The 20,149-nt window shown below is 38.1% G+C and overlaps 4 protein-coding genes across 4 annotated transcripts; all 4 read right to left on the reverse strand.

The window, feature by feature from the left end:
* Positions 1–3,820: 3,820 nt before the first annotated feature.
* LOC129379236 (gamma-crystallin M2-like) lies at positions 3,821–4,643 on the reverse strand. The gene is made up of 3 exons (XM_055059933.1): positions 4,548–4,643; positions 4,233–4,475; positions 3,821–4,139 (listed from the first exon to the last, which is right to left on the reverse strand). The coding sequence occupies exons 1-3, from the start codon at positions 4,578–4,580 to the stop codon at positions 3,861–3,863; spliced, it is 555 nt and encodes a 184-aa protein (XP_054915908.1). The 5' UTR covers positions 4,581–4,643; the 3' UTR covers positions 3,821–3,860.
* A 4,989-nt stretch (positions 4,644–9,632) lies between these two features.
* Positions 9,633–10,521, reverse strand: LOC129379234 (gamma-crystallin M2-like). Its single transcript, XM_055059931.1, has 3 exons — positions 10,422–10,521; positions 10,038–10,280; positions 9,633–9,961 (listed from the first exon to the last, which is right to left on the reverse strand). The coding sequence occupies exons 1-3, from the start codon at positions 10,452–10,454 to the stop codon at positions 9,683–9,685; spliced, it is 555 nt and encodes a 184-aa protein (XP_054915906.1). The 5' UTR covers positions 10,455–10,521; the 3' UTR covers positions 9,633–9,682.
* Positions 10,522–13,458: 2,937 nt separating this feature from the next.
* Positions 13,459–14,304, reverse strand: LOC129379238 (gamma-crystallin M2-like). Its single transcript, XM_055059936.1, has 3 exons — positions 14,190–14,304; positions 13,858–14,100; positions 13,459–13,776 (listed from the first exon to the last, which is right to left on the reverse strand). The coding sequence occupies exons 1-3, from the start codon at positions 14,214–14,216 to the stop codon at positions 13,498–13,500; spliced, it is 549 nt and encodes a 182-aa protein (XP_054915911.1). The 5' UTR covers positions 14,217–14,304; the 3' UTR covers positions 13,459–13,497.
* A 4,315-nt stretch (positions 14,305–18,619) lies between these two features.
* On the reverse strand, positions 18,620–19,445 carry LOC129379242 (gamma-crystallin M3-like). Its single transcript, XM_055059939.1, has 3 exons — positions 19,363–19,445; positions 19,027–19,269; positions 18,620–18,941 (listed from the first exon to the last, which is right to left on the reverse strand). Exons 1-3 carry the CDS (start codon positions 19,369–19,371, stop codon positions 18,666–18,668), a joined length of 528 nt encoding a protein of 175 aa, XP_054915914.1. The 5' UTR covers positions 19,372–19,445; the 3' UTR covers positions 18,620–18,665.
* Positions 19,446–20,149: the final 704 nt, after the last annotated feature.

Genomic DNA, 20,149 nt, shown 5'->3' on the forward strand with positions numbered 1-20,149 from the left:
GCCGCATACTTCCTTTGGTGAAGAAGAACCCGTTCACAACATCAACTGAGGTCCAGAACACTCTCAGGGAAGTAGGTGTATCTGTCTCTAAGTCAACAGTAAAGAGAAGACTCCATGAAAGCAAATACAAAGGGTTCACATGTAGATGCAAACCATTCATCAATTCCAAAAATAGACAGGCCAGAGTTAAATTTGCCCAAAAACACCTCAAGAAGCCAGCCCAGTTCTGGAAAAGTATTCTATGGACAGATGAGACAAAGATCAACCTGTACCAGAATGATGGGAAGAAAAAAGTTTGGAGAAGAAAGGGAAAGGCACATGATCCAAGGCACACCACATCCTCTGTAAAACATGGTGGAGGCAACGTGATGGCATGGGCATGCATGGCTTTCAATGGCACTGGGTCACTTGTGTTTATTGATGACATAACAGCAGACAAGAGTAGCCGGATGAATTCTGAAGTGTACCGGGATATACTGTCAGCCCAGATTCAGCCAAATGCTGCAAAGTTGATTGGACGGCGCTTCACAGTACAGATGGATAATGACCCCAAGCATACAGCCAACGCTACCCAGGAGTTCATGAGAGCAAAAAGGTGGAATATTCTGCAATGGCCAAGTCAATCACCAGATCTTAACCCAATTGAGCATGCATTTCACTTGCTCAAATCCAGACTTCAGACGGAAAGACCCACTAACAAGCAAGACCTGAAGGCTGCGGCTGTAAAGGCCTGGCAAAGCATTAAGAAGGAGGAAACCCAGCGTTTGGTGATGTCCATGGGTTCCAGACTTAAGGCAGTGATTGCCTCCAAAGGATTCACAACAAAATATTGAGAAACTTTTTTGTTTGGGTTATGTTATATGTCCAATTACTTTTGAGCTCCTAAAATGTGGAGTGTTTGTGTACAATTCCTACATTTTCTATCACATATTTTTGTTCAACCCTTTAAATTAAACGTTACAATCTGCACTTGAATTCTGTTGTATAGGTTTCATTTCAAATCCAATGCGGTGGCATGCAGAGCCCAACTCACAAATATTGTGTTACTGTCCAAATATTTCTGGCCCTAACTGTATTATTGTTAAATATGTTTCACACAAGTCAAGATATGTTTAAATATGTTTCACACAAGATAAAATTGTGTTTCTAAACTAAAATTGTAGGATAAAATTTAAAAATATAGTCAATTTGAATATTTTTTGGTAAAAACACAGCACTGTGAAAATGAAAAAAAATCATAGAATTGTTTGGTTTTTGAGTTTTGATTACACTTAAATGCTTAAGTTCAATAAACCAAAAGTTATATCTTTCAAAAATACCCTGAATAATTTCAATGAATGCAGTTTTTACAAGCTATGCAGACCAATGTTTGTAAAAGTATATATTCTTACCTTCTTGTCTTATGATTTCTTTTTTTTTTGTACTAACCACCCCCAGCCCTGGTTAATGCTTGATCTGTAGGATCTTTGTTTCAGATACATTTTTCAACACAATTGTACATGATAAATTTTCACACTAACCACAGAATTTCATTTTATGTTTTGCCATTGTTTCATCTGGCATTTCTTTACACTCGTTTGGAGCTGCTCAGCCCAAGATAGAAGATCTCTAATTTATTTATTACACTTATAAAAATGTGTGGGCTTATAAAATTTTTTTTCTTGTGTTGCAAACAAAGTATGTTGTTTCTTTGTTTTTAACTGTAGGCCTCCTGGTATTATAAAGTCATTGGCTTGCATATCGATGCAAGTCAATTCACTCATAGTTGACCCATGATTCTGGCTCTAGAACCCATCTCCTTGAGAGGGGTTGGTGTGCCACCAACACCGTTTATAGTGGGGATGGTGTACTGTCAATGTATTGACTTGTATATGAATGAAAGTTAATGCATTCATTGACAATGTGATGATAGTGTCACTCAAGCATGGTTGGTGTTACGGCATCCAAAGATTTCAATTTTGCTGTCATCTGAAATTACTATGTACTTTAGAGACTTGTCCAAATGCAGCAATGTCATACAAGCTTCAATATGTGATGGAGTTGTGCAGGTGACCGTACATGCAATTTTTAGAAGCTAAGACTGCTGAAGGAGTTGCTTATTGTCTTCTTTAAAACAATTACTACTTACATGTCTTTTGGCAGCTCTTCACTACAGGTCCTTGGCTCTTGGACAACTCTTCTGATAATATTTGACACTCATCACAAATTTTGTGAAGAACACCTGGTCATGGCCAGTTTATGGTAAAAATTTCATACTTTCCACTTCTGCATGATGCCCAAACAGTGCTCATAGGAATGATCAAAAGTTTAGAAATCCTTCTGTTAACAATGCCATCAGAAGGTTTTGCAGTTATAAGGTTTCTAAGGTCTTGCAATGTGGGATCACACAATGGTCCTCAAGGGCAGGGAATTTGGTGGGTTGATCCTTGGCTACCAATAGTGACTCTTGGGAGATATAATGTCCAAAGAGCTAGGTTGGGAAGGAACCTGAGCTGGTGTGCGAGGTTGAGAGGTTCCAGCCAGAAATAGCCTGGCTCACCTGGACACATGATTCTGGTTTTGGAACCAATCTCCCTGAGAGGGGTTGGTGCACCACCAACACTATTTATAGTGAGGATGGTGTGCCACTGACCTCAACTCATGATGTTGTGGGTCGTTGGGCACAAAACTTTGAAGACTTCCTCAATCTCACAAGCATATCTTTGAAGGTTCCCAGGTGTTCAGTCCTGGGGGTGGAAAAGATTGGCTCATTTTTACTCAGGGAAAAAAGAGCCAATCTCTTTTGTATGGGTTTGTGCTGGCTCATAACATCCACTGTCCACATAATAGTGCATGGACAGTTCCCTTGGATTGGCAGACCAGGTTGGTGTTTTCCAGCAATCGGAGGGTCACACTCTTAAGCCTTCCTGGTAAGGTTTATTCAGGAGTTCTGGAGAGCAGTGTGTGTTGGTTAGTTGAAATTCAGATTCAGAAAGAGCAGTGTGTTTTTTGTTCTGGTCATAAACAGTGGACCACCTCTGCAGCAGGTTCCTGAAAAGTGAATGGAAGTTCTCCTAACCAGTCTACTAGTGATTTGTGAACTTGGTCAAGACGTTTGACCATGTCCCTCTGGGGTATGTGAAGTACATTCTAAGAGCATGGGATACTAGGCCCTTTGATACAGACTGTGATGTCCCTGCATGACTAACGTCAGAGCTTGATGTTCATTGCCGGCAGTAAGTTTCTGATAAGAATTAGACTCTACCAAGATTGACCTTTAATACCAAAGCTGTTCATAACTTTTATGAACAGAATTTTTAGGTGCAGTCAAGGTGTTGAGGTGATTCATTTTGGTAGCTTTAGGACTGCGTCTCTGGAAGACCAAAGATACACTTGAGGCACTATGTTTTTCGGCTGGCCTGGGAATTATCTTATGATTTCCCATGTGGCCAGGGAAAGGGAAGTCTGGTTCTCCCTGCTTGGGCTGCTGCCCCCACAAATCGACTCTCGGTAAGAGGAAGAAAACAGATGGTTACATGGATGGATCGATCAATATCTTGACAGAGTTCTTTGCTTTTGCTTATTATGAGATGTTCCTTGTGTGACACCTTGGTAAAAGACGCATTTTTATAGGCCATCAGTTCGAACTGAACTAACTGATATTCAGTGGCACTGACAAGGAGTCTTGGGAGATATCACTTTCTGATAAATTTTCCATGCATTTTATCTCTGCCCTTCCTGGTTATGTTTAATACCTTTGTTTCTGTAAAAATAGTTCAGATGTGTGCCTCATATTTCTTACAGTTAACCCTTCAGTAGCCCAATAATCTTGACAACAATCTGAGTTGCTTGAATTACTTTTATTCAGTGAAGTCAAACATTTAATACCAGGAATCCATGATCCTCCTCATGCTCATGAACCTCATGCCACCATATCCCATCTCCCTGAAGCTCCTGTACTCTCCAGGCCTCATGTACATCATCCTGCCTCTGTAGTGGGGGTGCTCGTACATCAGCCAGTGACCATCCATCACATGGCAGGACATGCAGTCAGACATGCGGTAGCGATCCATGAAAGAGTCACAGTCGTCCATACACTCATGCATATGGCCACCAAAGTTCTCTCTCTCATAGATCCTCATCCTGTAGGATCCCCTGTACTGTAAAATGAATTGCATCATAAATATCAAAGGTTTGTTTCAGTATCATCACAGTTCAGGTCAATTTTACAAACCTGATGTGTTCTAACCCACCATGGGAATCATACGACAAGATCTGATTGAACCACTCCAGCCCATCATGCTCATGCAATCAGCGTACTCTCCCCTCCTGAAGAAGTACTGATTTCCCATGTAGTTGGGGTGGTCATAAACCATGAAGCAGCCGCTCTCCACCCTGCAGGAGTGACATCTGCTCATGTAGGAGTACATGTCAGCACAGTCACTCATGCACTCATAGTGGCGACCCATAAAGTTCCTATCCTCATAGAAAATGATCTGAGAAAGAAAGAATTAACATTTAACTCAATTGACAATATATATTTAATTCATCTCTTCAGGATTCCCTACCTTTCCCCTCATGTTCATGTTGGTGTTGGTCATGTTGGCTGATGAGTGGTTACTCTTGCTTCTGCTCTGCCTTCCTACCTGGTTTAACCCTTTGCTTTTATACCTGAGCAAATGTACAGCACCAGTGACTGCCCCTTTACAAAACCACTGAATCAGCAACATATTATAGAGCTTCACAGAATGCCAAGGTTATGTTTAGCTTTTTTTTTTCTTTGGACTTTAGAAAGGCTTTTCTGTCATTTATGAACAAGCAGCATTTTGAACTGAAACTGTAACATGTCAATAGGCTGAATCATGTGACTTAATAATAATGTGTCTATATCTTGTATGTAAGGTATATCATGTTTATTCAGTGGTTTTCTAAAATTTATGTTTTGCTGTGATATTGAAAACACTGTAACAAAACATTTTATAATTTACATTCATTGGAGAAAAGTATCCACTCATCACAAATTAATATTATATAAAATATGTATTTAATTATAAGGACTAAATGAATTAACAGTCAACCAGTGGGGGAATCATTGATGAATAAATGCTATGTTAATTAATTTATTTACTTTGTCTTAATTTAAGTTGGCTACAATAACAAGAAATCATTATTTAACTAATATTTCCCTCATAGCCGACATAAGCTACCCCCATGGTTTACTGTCACAAAAGATATGAGAATAAAAAAAAAATTAAAAATTGCTGGGCTTTTCAAATCCAAATTGTGTATTCATAAAGCACATTTAAAAACAAGTTTGCCAAAATGATGTACATCCTCATATTAAAACGAATAAAGACAAGCAAACAAAATACACAAATATTTTAAACATTCAAAAATAGAGCAGAGAAAACATAAGGCCATTTCAAGCCACAGCTAATAGAAGACAATGGAAAAAATTTGCTTTTAAAAGAGACTTAGTCAAGGAAAGCAAAGATGCATGTACAATGTCTAGTACTATTTTGTTCCAAAGTTTGAGGGTCACAACAGAAAAGATTTTATCTCTTTTCAACTTTTGCCTTGTTTTTGGATCGACTAAAAGAAGATAGTTGGCTGATAACGGGTGATAAGAGCAGCCAATTATCTTATCAGCAAGTTGGCTGATAAGATACGGTTGGAGCAACAAGGGAGAAAGACTATTCAAGCTTTTATAAGCGTTATAAACTTTTATAAGCTGACAATACATTTTTCAATTAATTCTTTAGATCAGTGTTTCTCAACCTTATTTGGGCCATTCCCTCCCATCCATTATCCAGGTCCATCAGCGCCCCCCATCAAAGAAGATGTAGGATATTACTGAATATTATTTTACTAGTAATATTACTGTCACTATTGTTGGTGTCTTGATTTTTGTGGTTGTTTCTGTATTTATCATTAAAAATAATTTCCCAGAGAACAAAAAAGCCATATGAATAGAAATTATTTTAACCAAAAATGTAATGAATGAGGATTCCACTTAAAATCGGTAGCCTGACAGCAGCCAATCAGAGTGGAAAAAAAATATTCCTGTTCTGTTCAATTTTCTTATGTTAGTTAAATCTGGCACAAAATGACCAGATAAAAAATGTACAGCAAATCTTTGAACCATTTACAAAAGAGAGTGTTCTGCAATATTAAAACATGGATAGAACTGCAATTATGTCAATCATGACACTTCTCTTCAGTGTTTGTCAAATTCTGATGGTGGAACTCCATGCTGCCTTAAGGAGAATGGGACATCAGAGTATCATCCATAAAATTTCACCCATATGGGATTAACTGTGCAAACCAGTGCTTTGAAACAACAAAAGTTCCAGATCCTTTAAATGTCATACAAATATGGGACAGACACATGGATTATTCAAATACAAGCAGCGCTAATGGAGCTATCACTATTGTTCTAGCTGAAGGAGCTAGAACACCGGTCCTGAATGTGAAACTACAACCAACACTGGACAAAGTTTGGACCCTCAACAGCTGTTGTTGAACCAGACACAAAGCTATAGAATTACCAGATCTCACAGGTCAGGTAAGTGTCAATCATTGTTTCATTTATGAAGATGTAGGCAGCAGTAAAACACCAGCTCCTAAGGCCAACTCTGTCCGCTTCTTCTCATCATCATTACCTCGGCCAACTCTATCGATTTCCTCAGTTTGGTTCTCCTCACATTCAATACCGCTTGTGATTTCTACAAGCCAATCTATTTAAAGAGCTGCAGTTCAAATTAAAAAGGCTGAATAACGTTCCTCACTGCTTTGGCTGGAGGGGCCAGGCAGTTGGACCTTTAAACACCATTTACCCAGAATGCATTGCAGCCTGAGCAACATTCCTGTGACAATATTTTATTCAAATTTATAAAATCTAAATCTGCAATTTTATTTAGACAAGACACCCCTGTTTTTCACTTAACAACAGCCCTTGTCTTATAAATCTTGAACAGGAAGCTCGTTCTGGTTTCTATATCTTTGCTGTTTACTTATTTCTAATCTATAATATAATCAATTAGTTTGAAAAACTAAATTAATTCTTTTCAACAGACTTATTTGATGATTGTTGTTTGGGATTTCGGTGTTGATGACTGTGAACTGGACCAACCAGTCATCCCATCTCTGTAGCCTATGAGATTGGAGGCTGGATATTACAGGTGAGTTCATACACTGGGTCAGTAGCGGAAGAAGTCGGTGTTGGGCCGGGGAGCTAATGACCGGGCCCTTTATACCCAAATAATAAAGTTCATGATAATTTAACTTTACAACATAGACATGCCCCATAGACAACATCATGGACAGCAACTATATCTGAAATCCATCTGACATGAAGTACAACAAACCAAGAGAACAACAGAAACGTCAGGCTACCGGTCACTAATGATAAACCATTACAAATTCAAATCAGTTCAAAACCACGGAGAGCGATCAGATCATTTTGGCACTTTATCAAGTTCAACTCAGAGCCTGGAGCAACTAGCAACTGCAGCAGCTGGGTGCATATGGTTGACTCGTTGAACTGAGCACACAGTAGCGGGTGTTAAAATGGTACGCAGAGCACATGCTGCATGAACAACGTGTTGCAGCACCATGTGCAACCTTAACTATAAACCCCTTGGCTCAAAATGTCTTGGCTCAAAAACGCTCAACCAGAACTGTTAAAAGAAACTATAACTCAGCCTTCAGTTCCTGACATCACTGCTGTACCATCGACAGAGAGGAAAGGGGATGCAAGCCAGGTGGCTGGGCTGATACAGTTAACAAACATTCTACAGTTAACACACTTTGAGTTAACAAAAGAAAGAGAGTCTTGATTGGACTATAGGTCTGAATCCTATATTACTGTGGTGAGAAAAGGGAGTTGTGTTTGTTGCTGAAGTGGACAGCTGTTTTGGTTTGGAAAAGTCATGCTTATATAGTCTTGAGCATCAAGGACCTCTACCGTGCTGTTGTATGACACTCTGGAGTTCCATGGAAGAGCAGCCAATATGGGCACAATATATATTTATATTTTATGGGCACAATATATATTTATATTTTATTTTTTTGTATTAAAATTAAATCTAATAAACCAAGATGGAACATTGTGAAACTTTAATTTACTTATTGAGTGTTAATAACAAACACTTGTTTTTACATTTCCACCATACGCCGTATGTTCATGAACCACATGCCTCCATATCCCATCGCCCTGAAGCTCCTGTACTCTCCAGGCCTCATGTACATCATCCTTCCTACATCTCATATATCTGGCCACCAAAGTTTTCCCTCTCATAGATCCTCATCCTGCAGGATCCCCTGTACCGTTAAAAACATAATACATCACATGTAGATTTCATTTTTAATCTCTCAACAGTCACCTTAGAAATCCTCAGAAGTTTACCATGGGGATCATACGGCAAGACCTGATGCAGTCTCTCATGCCCATCATGCTAAGCATACTCAGCGTAGTCAGCGTACTTGCCCCTTCTGAAAATATTGTGTATTGGTTTCCCATGTAGTTGGGATGATCATATCCAATAAAGCAGCCACTCTCCACACTGCAGGAGTGTCACCTGCTCAGGAGGGAGGACATATCGGCACAGTCGCTCATGCACTCATATGAGCGGCCTTGGAAGTCTTGTCCTCATAGAAGATGATCTAGGAAGAAGTGAATTAATATTATCAATTTTAAATAAGATATGGGAAATTTCATAAATGGTGGAAAGTAGAAAAAGGGCAAGTGTTCTGACCTTCCCTGTAGTTGTGGTGGGAGTGTTGATTCTTGTGAGAATGGAGTTAAGCTACATTAGCGGCTGTATTGTTTTAACTGCTACTTTTATACCTGATCTAACTCAAAGAATCTGTGGCTCTCATTGTATAAATCCCTGACTCAGCATCATGGTATGGAGGCCTAAAGAGTCCAAAGGGTTATGTGGCACATTTCCATGTGACACAATCCCCTAGAAGACTTATGTAAGACAACACAATGAGGAAATTTGAATAGACAATACGTAGTGACAGACAATAATCCCTTTATCACGTTTCAAAACACACTGTATCCACCTACCACTGTTATATGAACAGTTTGAAGGCATGCAGATTCCTTTGTGTAATCACAACAGTTATACTTGCCGGTATGCTATGTACATTGTTTTCACAGCTGTTTGTAGACACTTGAATTGTAAATGTTTTGGAAGATCTTATAAACCAAAAACCAATTAGGAAGCAAGTTGTGTGTTGGATGTATTCTGTTGTCCTTTAAGAGATTTTGTAAATCTCAAAATTAAAAATGGATACTTTGTTTTGTTTTAGTGGAAATTTACCAAGTGCTTCAAAGTGTGATAATTGGTGTTTAGCTTGTTTAGCCCTCTTTTTAATAATCAATCATAGCAAAATGCCAATAAGACCTGGTACCCATCCATAAAAACATTTTGGTAAAACAACATCGTTCCAGTCATGTTGGTGACTGGAACGATGAAAAGGTGACTATTCAAAAGAATAGTGATAATGGGATGAATGTTTTCATGCGAAAACTCAGAGCAGAAGAATAATTATATGTTAAAAATACTTAAACAAAGAAAGTAACAGAAGTAAATTGTGTGATGCTACTTTGTGATACTATGTTCACATCAACAATACTGACGGCATTTTTAGTTCATCAGAATGGTTTTATTTAGTGGCACTGAGCAATAAACATTTAATACCAGGAATCCATGATCCTCCTCATGCTCATGAACCTCATGCCTCCATATCCCATCTCCCTGAAGCTCCTGTACTCTCCAGGCCTCATGTACATCATCCTGCCTCTGTAGTGGGGGTGCTCGTACATCAGCCAGTGACCATCCATCACATGGCAGGACATGCAGTCAGACATGCGGTAGCGATCCATGAAGGAGTCACAGTCATCCATGCACTCATGCATCTGACCACCGAAGTTCTCTCTCTCATAGATCCTCATCCTGTACGATCCCCTGTACTGTAAAAGGATTGGAATACAAATTTTAATAACTGATGTCCCTATGTTCATAGTTGAATTCTAAATTCTAACTTACCATGGGGATCATTCGGCAGGACCTGATGCAGTCCCTCCAGCCCATCATGCTCATGTAGTCACCGTACTCTCCTCTCCTGAAGAAGTACTGATTTCCCATGTAGTTGGGGCGATCATAGACCATAAAGCAGCCACTCTCCACCCTGCAGGAATGACACCTGCTCAGGTAGGATTGCATATCAGCACAGTCGCTCATGCACTCATAGTGGCGACCCATAAAGTTCCTATCCTCATAGAAGATGATCTGAAAAAGAGTGAAATAACATCAGCACTATAAACTTAATACTAGTTAAAGAATCAGTATCATAAAAATAAATATATGGAAAAATGACCTGAGTGACCAGAAGTAAAATAATTATTTGAATTTTAAGAATGGACTGTGCACCTTTCCCCTCATGTTCATGTCAGTGTTGCTCATGATGGCCGCAGATGAGTGGTTGCTCTTGCTCCTGAACTGACTTTCTACCTGTTAAACTCTTTGCTTTTATATCTGAGCAAATGTAAAGAGTAAGTGGCCCCCTTTTATGGAAATGCCAACTCAGTAACTTACCATAGAGCTGCACAGTATGCCGAGGTTACATGCCTGGTTTTGTCATTAGGCTTTAGAAAAACCTGTCAGTCATATACATAGCACTTTAAACAGTGCTTAGAACATGGAAATTAGGCATGGGACTGTAAAGAATAGTTTTTAATGCCTTTTATTTTGTGTTTTTGTTAGTAGACTTTTTTTCAAACTTCACATATTTTTAGGTTTGTATTATACCTTACCATGTTTTGTGTAATATGCTCTGGAGGCACATGTTTATGTGTCTTATTGTCTTGGGTAATTTGAAAAAAAAAAAGCTACGATGTTATTTTCATCTCATTGTACACACTTTGAAGTTCACGTCAGTATCTTGAATTTAGATAATTTAATTTCATTGTTTTTAACAAGGTTGAATACAGTTCAATTGCCATATGATGGTAGTATTGTCTAGGAGTGTTTGTAGCATAGATTAAAAGTAGGATTTTAGTGTTATATATATGTATAGTCTGTATGTCTCTCTGAAGGGTCAGGTGTGAGTCCATAACTCAATCCATTTTTTGGGTTAGGCTCCAGATAGCAATAGTAGCTGGAGCTTTGTGTTGACAATTGATCATTCCCTGTTAAATCAAACAAACATGATAAAATAACTTCAGTTTTGTTGTATCAAGACAGCAGAAAGAAGAGCTTAACTGATTTCTATATTTTTTTAAGTTTTTATGGCGAAGTTAGTATAATATTGTCAATTTGTGTACATTTGTTTTGATTGGACATATAATTCATAGTTCTGAATTTCTTGTTGTTGATCAGCATCAACACTACTTTTATAACATTCTTTGTAATGAAATTGGCAAATTCATTACAGGTTGTGCTTGTATGGAGTTCAGATGCTACAGTCAGGGCGGATTGTCAACTGTGGGAAAGACTCAAGGATTGTTGAAGTCTTTTTTAATGATTTTGGTTTAGATTTTTTTCTCATTGCTTGTTTCAGTGTTAAGGGGGACATACCATACAAAAATTTTATTTTCAGCCCTTCAATAGATTTTTTTCAGTATTTTGAGTTTCCAGAAGAGAAAAATAAAGACATTTATTGCCCCCGGTGCACGATAGTGTTTTCATATACTTTTTGGGTTTCATTTTTCAGTCTGTTCATTTTTCTCTATAATGTTTTCTTGTCTTTGACGTCAGTGCATTTGCTATGGAACTGCTAAATATTGTCTTGACTTTCTGCTAATCCGCCATTTTTAACCTTGCAGCAATTTTGTAGTCCGAGTTCAGTTATGTCAAAGTTGCAAGGAGGCAAATCAAAGTGTTGGATTCTATCCTGTATTGATGCACACAATTCCTTACATCAACCTCCGCCATTGAAGCCCCTTCGAAGTGTCTGGTTAAACTTTATTTTTCTCTGGAATGTTCCCAGTAAAGTGGGGGAAAGTCTATTCGTACAGACCACTTATGGATGAGTACTTCAGCAACATCCAGTATTATTAAGAGTTTCCCAAAAGAGTTTGTCTGACTGAGGGGTGAGTTCCTTCTCTTTATGGAAACTAAGTACACAGCAAAGCACAAAGCTGTTAATAAAATGACAAAAGCTTATTTTAGACATGAATTGTGTGTGTAGATGATGATGTCCTGAACATTGGTTTGATAATAGAATTGAGTCTTCTGCTTATGTTGGCTCTGTGTGCTAGATTTTAGCTGACTTCTTGAGGATATAACTGTATTGCATGTTTTGGCTATAATTATAATTATTGTTGTTATTTTATCCAAATGCATTCAGTGATGTTCTTGACTTGCCCTTTAGCTAACTTCTTAATTATGTCAAGGCTTCATTTACTTCATTCATATTGCAGTAACATAAATATTTTTACAGGTATCTGACATGGATACCTATGCTCCATTGGAAGGTAGTTGGCTTGGATGGAGATTGTGGAAATACAGTAATTACAGCAAGGAAATGCATTCATTTATAGATGCGGTTCGGCAGGTTTGTCTTCTTCATTCTCCTGCTTTAAATTGAATTTCCACTGACATAGCTCAATCCAATCCATTCTGATTGAGTTGACTTATTTTTCTTCGATTGGCATGGATTTTGAAAGATGCAGTATGTGAATTTTTCCTTCGACTTCACAGCACTTTGTGTTTTGTCTGACAAATGCTTTTCTTTTTAGCTGTAATGTGATAAAATATGGAAAAATTCAAAGAACGTCAATATTATGCTGTGAGAAAGTATTTGTTCTCTTTCAGATTTCTACTTTTTGTTACACCTAATTTTTTCCGTTCATAAGATTAATTTTAAGTAAAAAAAAAATAACCAGAGTAAGTATAAAGTGCCTTTCTGAATTTTTTACATTTATTTAGAGAAAAGCAATCCACCATGCCCTACAGTAAAAAGTGTTTGCTACCTAACCCTAAATGCTCTCACCAAGCACTTGTGATTACTGACAATTAGTCTTTTCCTTTTGTTTTGCCATGGTGAACTCCGGTGGAGTCCTTCATTTTCTGTTTTATATGCTGGCTCTATGAATGTTCTTGTTTGGATAATGACTGTCACTCTCGATTTTGTCATCTTGACATCTTACAAAATTGCTTTGTAACTCTTACTTGTCACCTGATATGCAACATAACTGCAACAGAACAACTTTATTATTTCATGTGTCTTTGATAAGAGCACATCCTGCTTTTTAAGACAAATTCACTTGCTTCATCTTGTCCAACTGAGTCTGTAGTCTTTCCTTTGTAATTCAGATGTCAAAATTTTAATGTCTTGTTCTAGATGCAGCCAGATAACGTGAAGTCCTAAAAAGTGTGGTTAATCATTGAGAAAATAAACGTATTTTTGTGATACTGTTGCTATGATAGCCCTTCACTTAATAAATAACCACAGCAAAGATACTAGTAGTTTGGAAAAATTTAATTGATATTCAAGAATACACATTTAGTACCAGGAATCCATGATCCTCCTCATGCTCATGAACCTCATGCCTCCATATCCCATCTCCCTGAAGCTCCTGTACTCTCCAGGCCTCATGTACATCATCCTGCCTCTGTAGTGGGGGTGCTCGTACATCAGCCAGTGACCATCCATCACATGGCAGGACATGCAGTCAGACATGCGGTAGCGGTCCATGAAAGAGTCACAGTCATCCATACACTCATGCATCTGACCACCAAAGTTCTCCCTCTCGTAGATCCTCATCCTGTAGGATCCTCTGTACTGTAAAACATTTTCAAACAAACATCAGATTGGGTTTGTAGCTAGAAAAAGTATATTCTATGTAGAGATGAAATTTCCTACCATGGGGATCATACGGCAGGACCTGATGCAGTCATTCCAGCCCATCATGCTCATGTAGTCACCGTACTCTCCTCTCCTGAAGAAGTACTGGTTTCCCATGTAGTTGGGGCGATCATAGACCATGAAGCAGCCGCTCTCCACCCTGCAAGAGTGACACCTGCTCATGTAGGAGGACATGTCAGCACAGTCACTCATGCACTCATAGTGACGACCCTGGAAGTTTTTGTCCTCATAGAAGATGATCTGGGTAAGAGAAAATTGTATTTTGAAATCATACAGCGTAATACTGACAAATGAAAACTGCATTTATTAATTAACTAAAGATTTTGTACCTTGCCCCTCATGTTCATGTTGCTCATGTTGGCTGCTGATGAGTGGTTGTGTTGCTCCTGTACTGCATTCCTACCTGGCTAAACGTTTTCCTTTTATACCTGAGCAAATGTAGAGAACTACTGGACCCCCTTTTGTAAAACTCTCAACTCAGCAACCTTTTTCTCTTTGGAAAAGCCTTCCTATCATGTATGTACGTCCAGCATTTTGACCGTGACTGTAACATGTGAATAGACTAAGCCATGTGACTGTTAAAAATTGCATGTTCCAGCCCTATGGCACATAATGTGCCCATAGGGGTTATCTGACCTTTATTAGTTTATAAAGTTAAAGGCGAATCTAAAATTTCTTTCTTGTGTTTAATGGTGGCATATTTTGTTTTGATGATTCTGATTTGAATTTTCTGTCATAGATAGAACACAAAAGGAATAGAAATATTTTTTATATCAACAACACAATGTAAGCAATTGTTGCTATGTTCTCATGCAGGAGGAGTTCTGCAAGGTCATGACTTGATGTAATGTGTTTGTTTTCATTAAATCTTCTAATAACATTGAGCATAATATACTGTTTGAAAACTGGGATCAATTGAAATTGATTGAATTGATATTTAAATTGTATTTTTTTCATAAAGTGCCTTGAGACAATATTTGTTGTGAATTGGCACTAAATAAATAAACTGAAAGGAATTGTATTTTTTTTGGCAGTTTGTATTCTTGGAAAACTTCAATTGGAAGCTGAAATTTGCTAGCCTGTGTATTGTTGTGACTCCATAGTACTCAGATACATACTTTTGTATGTAAGTCTTGATTATTTTGTTTAAATCTCTGGTGGCCAAGTCTGGTTGTCCCATCATGTCTAATTTTGTTTTGTGTTCTGATTTAAATCCCAGCAGTAATTTTGCTCTGGAGAAAGCTGGGCCTGGCCTTTTCACATTACGTGTTATTCTTGTAAGTCTTGTGTCCTGTGCTCTGGTTTATTTCCCGGCAGGAATGGTGCCCTGGGAAAATTGAGAATTGGACATCAATTTAACTTGTCTGGAAAAACACAAACTCAGAATTTTATGCCATTTAAAGGTGTAAAATGAGGGAACAAGGGTCGTTTTTACTATCCTGGCTGGCCTGTTGACTGGAAGGGACCAAACCTGCTTACTGTCTGTGTCAACCCCTGCAGTGGTGATGGACACCACTAGATGATTCAATGTGGGTTTTACAACTCCAGTTGGGCTGTCTGATATTTCAACCTGAAGGGACCAGACATGCTTAGCGATTGGGTCTCTCTTACCAAGATGATGGACACCTAAAGAATATGCCCTCAAATGATTCTTATAAAGCCTTGTGACACACTGGCGACCTCTCCAGGGTGACCCTGCCTCTCACCCAAAACGTTCGCTGGAGATAGGCACCAGCACCCCTCCTGACTGCTCTCAGGACAAGGGTGTAAGAAAATGGATGTTTGGATGATTCTGAAAAACACATCCATGCATTTAATGTTTGTTGCATAATGACAAGTGTCTTGCATCTCTGTATAAAACAGCTCTGATTCAGAGCTCAGCTGCTTGTGTTCTTGCTAAAACCAGAAAGAGCACATCACCCCAGTATCAACATCGGGCCAAAACCCGTTCTCATTATCAAAATAAACAGATTTCAGCTAAATTTAATTTTTGTTGTATAATTGCAACAATGTCTTACAATGTCTTACTTTCTATCAAAGTAAAAGTTCTTACTTTGATAGAAATAGATTCTATCAGTCATTCCTTTGCCCTACTAAAATTTCCATTCCGTCTTTGTGGCCATCCCAGATTTTGTTTCTTAAATCAAACCAGTTGTATCCAGCTGTGCAGTGGCATGTGCTGAAGACTGGAAGATATCAGGAACATCCAAATTAATTTGAACCTTTCAATGTCTTAACGTTGATTCTCCCAATGAAGTCCTAAGGACTGCCTTTGTGGGAAGGTTGGAGAAATAACCTGTGGAGTTTTTTTTTTCCTCTTCTGTGTGCAATACCTTGTAGAAGCTATATGACTATTTGAATCCCTGGCTCAACATCATTATAAATCTGATGAGCCTACCTCTTGACTTTAGTTCTCTATAATTTCAAATGACATTCTTACTGCAATCAACCATAGTAATGATGAAGGAGAACTTTTACTGATTTTTCTTACTGTGTTCAAAGACAGAAATGCATTTCAACTTTGCCACTGGGGCATTAGTACCTTGAAAGTCTGACAGAAAATTATAATCAAAGTCACGCTGTTCACATATTTGAATGTTTTAAGGTTGTAGTTTTATTATTTTGACCTGTCTTATTTAGCTTAAATGCTTTTATTTTTTAACTCTTTCTTTTACCATTTGATCTATTCTGATCATTTAAACTACATTACCACTAGAAAACAGAAAATGAATAGATAGTTTGGATATCACAGGACCGGACAGTTTGCATAAGATTTTAAGATGATTCAACATAATAACTATCATCCAGTCTTTATGTTGTTCCGGAATGCTTGTCATTATAGTACCGAAGATTTATTGGGATTGATGGCTAGCAAAGTGGGGACTGCACAGTGGCGCAGTGGGTAGCACTGTTGCCTTGCAGCAACAAGGTCATGGATTAAATTTTTGCCTGGAGTTTGCACAGAACTAACCTGTGCATGCGTGGATTCTCTCCGGGTACTCCGACTTCCTCCCACAGTCCAAAAACATGACTGTCAGGTTGATTGATCTCTACGTTCTCCTTAGGTGTGAGTGCATGTATGATTATTTGTCCTGTTTGTCTATGTGTTGCCCTGCCTCACCAGCTCACTGATGGAGATAGACATCAGCACACCTGGTAGCCCCAAAAGGAATAACCATGTCAGAAAATGGAAGGATAGAAATGTATTGCCAATAGTAGAGTAGGGAATTCAGCTGTCAAATTATTTTACTTCAACATGAGCATACAGGGTAAGGAAATCCTGTGGAACTTCATGACTACCTCAGTCTTCTGAGAAAGATCAATCGTTCTCAATAACAAAACTAGAATGTATCATTGAAATATAAATGAAATCAGTGATGTTCCCATAACTAACTTGGCTTGCAAAATATTCACACCCCTTGAACTCTTCCACATTTTTCACATTGCAACCACAAACATAAATATATTTTATTGGAATTTAACATGAACAAAATCAACAAAAAAGTGGTATACAATTATGAAGTAGAAAGAAAATTATTCATGATTTAAAATAATATTTAAAAATTAAAAACTGAAAAGTGTGCAAAAGTATTCAGCTGTTTCATCTGAGTGATTGCTAATGACTAAACAGAGTCCGCTTGTCTAATCTAATATTGGTACAAATCCAGCGGCTCTTTGATGACTCAGAGGTTTGTTAAGAGAAAATTGAGGACAAAACAGCATCATGAAGTCCAAGGATCAAAGCAGTCAGGTCAAGGAGAAAACAGTGGAGAGGTTTAAAGAAGTCTTAAGCAATCAAAAATCTTTCCAAGATTTGAACATTTCATTGTTCAATCCATCATCCGGAGAAGAAAAGAGTATGACACAACTGTAAGGCTACCAATATGAGGCCATCCTTATAGGCTGAGAAAGGAGAGCACTGATTAGAGATTCAACCAAAAGGCTCCTGATGACTCAGGACCAAATGCAAAGATCCACAGCTCAGGTGGGGGAATATGCCCACAGGACAACTATTAGCCTTCACTGCAAAGATGTGGTCTTTATGGACCAGTGGCTAGAAGAAAGCCATTATTAAAAGGAAACCGTTAGTAGTTTTTGACAGAACTCATGTTGGCGACACAGCAAACATGTGGAAGAAGCTACAATTTTAGCCGAAATGTAAAACCCTAGCACTGCACATCACTCTGAACCCACCATCCAAGCTGTCAAATATGGTGGTGGCAGCATCATGCTGTGGGTGTGCTTTTCTTCAGCAGAGTTGATGGGGAAAATGGATGGAACTGAACACAGGGCAATATTGGAAGACAACTTTTTCCCCAATGCTGAGTAGATATTAGGCCAGAGGATACTTACTTTTACTTATCTAGAAACCTTGAATATCTATATCTAGTATCTAGTTTATTTACTTTGGATTAACATTATCAGCTTTTTCTTCTTTTACTCTTTCTATTGGTTTGTTATTTTGTTTGTATTTCCTTTTAAAGCCCATAAAGCAATTTTAATTTCCTTGTTGGTGAAAATATTCTACATATATAAAATTACCTTTACCTTTAGGTGATAAGTATTAAAAATCAAACTTCTCGAATTAAGAAACATTTTTGTAAATACAACAATTTTTAAATTGAAGTTCAAATTTCACATAAATCTGTAATCTAAAGTTTAAATTAAGATAATTTTTCTTTTATCACACCAACATTAAGCCCAGATCTGATGAAAATAATTATCACTAACAATAATCAAAACATTTTAGGCATATCAATAAATGTGTACCATTTTATTTATTTTATGACATTAAAATTGTACAGTTAGCACATGTCCATGATCCTCCTCATGCTCATGAACCTCATGCCTCCATATCCCATCTCCCTGAAGCTCCTGTACTCTCCAGGCCTCATGTACATCATCCTGCCTCTGTAGTGGGGGTGCTCGTACATCAGCCAGTGACCATCCATCACATGGCAGGACATGCAGTCAGACATGCGGTAGCGATCCATGATGGAGTCACAGTCATCCATCATCTCATACATCTGACCACCGAAGTTCTCTCTCTCATAGATCCTCATCCTGTAGGATCCCCTGTACTGTTTGGAGCATATAAACATAATGAGAATCCAGTTTCTAGTTGCCCCAGTCTTAGAAATTAATAACTTATTGTTTAATACATACCGAAGGAATCATACGGCAAGACCTGATTCCACCACTCCAGCCCATCATGCTCATGTAGTCAGCATACTCGCCCCTCCTCATGAAGTACTGGTTTCCCATGTAGTTGGGACGATCGTAGACCATAAAGCAGCCGCTCTCCACCCTGCAGGAGTGACACCTGCTCAGGTAGGAGGACATGTCAGCACAGTCGCTCATGCACTCATAGTGGCGACCCTGGAAGTTTCTGTCCTCGTAGAAGATTATCTGTGAGCAAAAAGTTTTTTTTAGATATCACAGCGATTAAGCCTCACTAGATGAGTCTTGTAGGTAATCTACCATTGATGTAAAAATGTTTACCTTGCCCATGGTGGTGGTGGTGGCTTGTCAGGTCACTCAGAGTACTGTAGATGAACTGATACCCTGCCTGGCTGAGTATCTTACATTTATACCTGACAGTAGACAAAGACAGTGTTCCCCTCTATTGTTCAAATTCCTGACCTGGCAAAATACTATTGAAGCCTTAGAGCATTTTGAGTTGCTTACACATATAGCAGTGGGGCCATGAACGTTGTTTAGCAATTTCTTTTGAAAACAATTTTTTTATTGACAATTGTGTTTGTATGAAGTTGATGACCTCATGAATGATGTTGATGTTACTCCTAATAGCAAAGAAAAATAGAAATTGCTTTTGTATTAATATTTTATGACAGTAAATAGAGAAAGACATGTTTCATCTGTTGTTTGTACACTAAATGCATTTTGATATTAGGTGTTGTACAAAAGCACTGTATGTTGATGCATAGCTCACATGCATCAAGATAATTTGATATGACTAATAGAGTTGACTTTTAAACTGTTACAGTTTTTCCACATCTTTGAGGAACAATAGAGAATGAATAAAAAGTCAAATTGGTTATATCTGTAAGTGGTGGTGATGTTTTCAGAATGTTAGTAATGGACTGGTTGACCTTGATGCAGAGAAACAGCTGACTACCACCCTACCATGTGGATAATAGGCTATGTTATGAATATGTAGCAAAAAAGAAGAAAAAATCTTGAACAACCAACCTGCTTCTGGGTGCAAACAATTTTCACATAAAGTTCCACTAAGATTTTAATATTTTGATAATATAAGATCATAAAA

This window comes from Poeciliopsis prolifica, unplaced genomic scaffold (genome assembly GCF_027474105.1).
Source record: "Poeciliopsis prolifica strain line A6 unplaced genomic scaffold, Auburn_PproV2 SCAFFOLD056, whole genome shotgun sequence".
NCBI classification, from domain to species: Eukaryota; Metazoa; Chordata; class Actinopteri; order Cyprinodontiformes; family Poeciliidae; genus Poeciliopsis; species Poeciliopsis prolifica.

Bases quoted from the DNA above. Each gene is read 5' to 3' on its own strand.
- LOC129379236 (XM_055059933.1), bottom strand. From the start codon at position 4,580: ATGACCAACACCAACATGAACATGAGGGGAAAG. The intron at 4,476-4,547 runs GTAGGGAATCCT...TTTCTTTCTCAG, and splicing joins ACATGAACATGAGGGGAAAG to ATCATTTTCTATGAGGATAG. The intron at 4,140-4,232 runs GTGGGTTAGAAC...TTCATTTTACAG, and splicing joins CTTGTCGTATGATTCCCATG to TACAGGGGATCCTACAGGAT.
- LOC129379242 (XM_055059939.1), bottom strand. The intron at 18,942-19,026 runs GTATGTATTAAA...TGCTCCAAACAG, and splicing joins CTTGCCGTATGATTCCTTCG to TACAGGGGATCCTACAGGAT.
- LOC129379234 (XM_055059931.1), bottom strand. From the start codon at position 10,454: ATGAGCAACACTGACATGAACATGAGGGGAAAG. The intron at 10,281-10,421 runs GTGCACAGTCCA...ACTCTTTTTCAG, and splicing joins ACATGAACATGAGGGGAAAG to ATCATCTTCTATGAGGATAG. The intron at 9,962-10,037 runs GTAAGTTAGAAT...ATCCTTTTACAG, and splicing joins CCTGCCGAATGATCCCCATG to TACAGGGGATCGTACAGGAT.
- LOC129379238 (XM_055059936.1), bottom strand. From the start codon at position 14,216: ATGAGCAACATGAACATGAGGGGCAAG. The intron at 14,101-14,189 runs GTACAAAATCTT...TCTCTTACCCAG, and splicing joins ACATGAACATGAGGGGCAAG to ATCATCTTCTATGAGGACAA. The intron at 13,777-13,857 runs GTAGGAAATTTC...AATGTTTTACAG, and splicing joins CCTGCCGTATGATCCCCATG to TACAGAGGATCCTACAGGAT.